This window comes from Aplysia californica, unplaced genomic scaffold (assembly GCF_000002075.1).
Source record: "Aplysia californica isolate F4 #8 unplaced genomic scaffold, AplCal3.0 scaffold00195, whole genome shotgun sequence".
Classification (NCBI taxonomy): Eukaryota; Metazoa; Mollusca; class Gastropoda; order Aplysiida; family Aplysiidae; genus Aplysia; species Aplysia californica.
In genome coordinates this window covers 657,295-659,769 of record NW_004797465.1, presented here as the reverse complement: position 1 = coordinate 659,769, position 2,475 = coordinate 657,295, and the positions used below count along the sequence as shown (strand labels likewise).

The 2,475-nt window shown below is 40.4% G+C and overlaps 1 protein-coding gene across 1 annotated transcript in view; it reads left to right on the top strand.

Moving 5' to 3' along the window:
* LOC101861283 overlaps positions 1-2,475 on the top strand; it is a gene marked incomplete at its 3' end in the record, with an annotated part of 46,321 nt that overhangs the window by 29,145 nt on the left and 14,701 nt on the right. Inside the window, 4 exon segments of the mRNA XM_013082814.2 lie at positions 10-150; positions 589-673; positions 1,531-1,744; positions 2,058-2,386. Coding sequence (XP_012938268.2) covers positions 10-150; positions 589-673; positions 1,531-1,744; positions 2,058-2,386 — 769 coding nt within the window.

The window sequence follows — 2,475 nt, the reverse complement described above, 5'->3', positions numbered from 1 at the left end:
CCCCTCCAGCCGATAACCAGTGTACGGAACTGAACCGTCTCGGAGTGACCGCCTGTGAGGGCGGCCGTGAGTGTTTCCCTGTCAGCAACCATTACATTTGCAAGTGTCCCGATGGCCTCACCTACAGCGAGGAATCACAATCCTGCATCAGTAAGTTGCATAAGCTATTAATATATTAGTGTTTTAACGCCTATTAATAGCTGCTTGCACTGTATGGTTCCCAGGAAATTGAGGTTATTACAGAATGCTCTCGCGTCTGCTGAGGTATAGATTGTGAAACGCATAGAGCTTGCTGTTGAGTGAGGAATTACGCTATACAAATGCTGTCTATTAATTATTATTGGTTGTTCTGTTCTTAACGTACTAAACACAATCCAGATTTTTTAAATATCCAGTTCAGTGTTTTGGGGCAATTATCCTTGATTTAAATTCAAAAACTGAACTCTTATTGCGTACTGCCATATTATGTCTCATGAAATTTCTGAGCTTCTGACTTTTGCAGCACCGCTTCTGAAACCCCACTTCCCAACTGTTTTTTAAAATGAATTTCACATCTTTACAACTTTTGTCACTTGCCTCTGTTTACAGGTCACTGCGGACATTGCTATGCTAAAGGAGATCCTCATTACAAAGTCTTTGGAGGCGCCAAATACGATTTCATGGGACCATGCAAGTATGTGCCTTTGTGTCAAATTTTACAAGGAAAGTTGGTTGTTAATAAACTGTGAATGGGTAGTTTGTGGGTGCTCTGGTGTGTGATTTGTTCCTTTTTCCCATTAAATATCTATCGTCCTTATCTCTCTTCCTTTTTTTTCGTTGTATGTTATTCTCTAGTAACATCTCTAATCTTCGCTAAATATATTATTATCACCTAATTGGGTTGCATGTGCCGTGAAGCTCCTACTAAAACTAATCTAAAAACATCGAAATTAAAGAATAGTGAAGCAGTAATTAATTTAGTTGCTAGAGTCCACCACCCATTTCGCTCAGCTTGCTGCAAGCGGATTGAATGTTTCAAAGTATTTATTTTTACGCCCCCATCGACATAATTTAGATCATTTGGGAGGCTAGCTTGAGAGATCACAAGCGAGATCTTACGTCTACGTAGCATTGAATAGGTTAAATTTCCCGTAGAGAACATCAGAACAACACAAAAACGAAGGGATTTAGTGATTTGCGAAATTGTGTGAAAGTGCATTAGTTTAACGCACCTTGCGATTCTGTAACGTTGTTAAAGAGGCGTGACCTCCGAATTTAAAGTCCATCTCCGATGGGACCCAGTTATATGGGAAAATGCGTGTAAATTTATTTTTAAATGCTCTTCAGACACAACATTGAATCGAGTTGGGTCTTGAGCCTCTGCACCCAGAGATTCACAATTATGGGTCCGATAGCCTAACCACTAGACTCCAGACGCCTGCCTTGGGCTTTGCTGTCCAAATTACCCTGAAGATGCATCGCTAAATGTTGTTGTGAAAACACAAATAGTATTGTATTTTACACCACATACACTACATTATCTGTCTGCAGGTACAAGTTCTCCGGCATTTGTGAAGATGACAAGGACGGTGTTTCTGAAAACTTCGACGTTTACACCAGGAACAAAAAGTGTGGAAAGAGAAAGGGCGTGACTTGTATCGACAGAGTGGAAATTCATTTGAGGAACATGAAAGTTATCAGGAACGGTGTTGCATTCAAAGAAAACTTTGTTTTTGAAACCAAGACTGGTGCCAAAGATTTCAAGGTGTGTGGGTTTAAAGTACAAGTGTACTTCACGTTCACACCTAAATACATAAGCATTGCGAAAGAAACACGTATCTTTATGTTTAGTCCTAAGCTAAAATGATAAGTTTGTCAAACAGGGAGGGGGGACGGCATTTTTTTAAGGAAATCAGTTACATTATTTCTTTTTTGTGTAATATTTCGTAGCATAGAAGACCTTTTTACGTTAAATTTCTTTAAACTAGTTACTGTGCAGATAGAACTTTGTAAATCTAGGAGAGCGAAGTAATTTCAAGCTTTCTTACGACCAATTCTTTATATTTCTTTACTTGCAGCTCAATGGTAACGTCATTAAGCAGACTGAGTACTCTGTTACTGGGGTCTTTGAAGTGGCAGTTAAGAAGGGATACTTCAGTCTGATCGTCCCAAGTCTGTCACTGTCCATCTTCATGAGTGGTAGCAAGCTCACGGTCAATGCTCCAGACAAGTTCAAGGGTAAAATGTGTGGCCTGTGTGGTCAATGCGACTCCGACAAATTCAAAGTGAGAAATGGTACCGAAATGACTGTACCACTCAAAGGCAAAAACAAAAAGTGGGACCGTGGCGTCATGGCAGAGCTTGCCCAGACCTGGGTGGAGCCAGATGCACAGGGTGATATTGAAATGTGAGTAATAGTGCAATAGAATATGGGGAATACATCTCTCTCTCTCTCTCTCTCTCTCTCTCTCTCTCTCTCTCTCTCTCTCTCTCTCT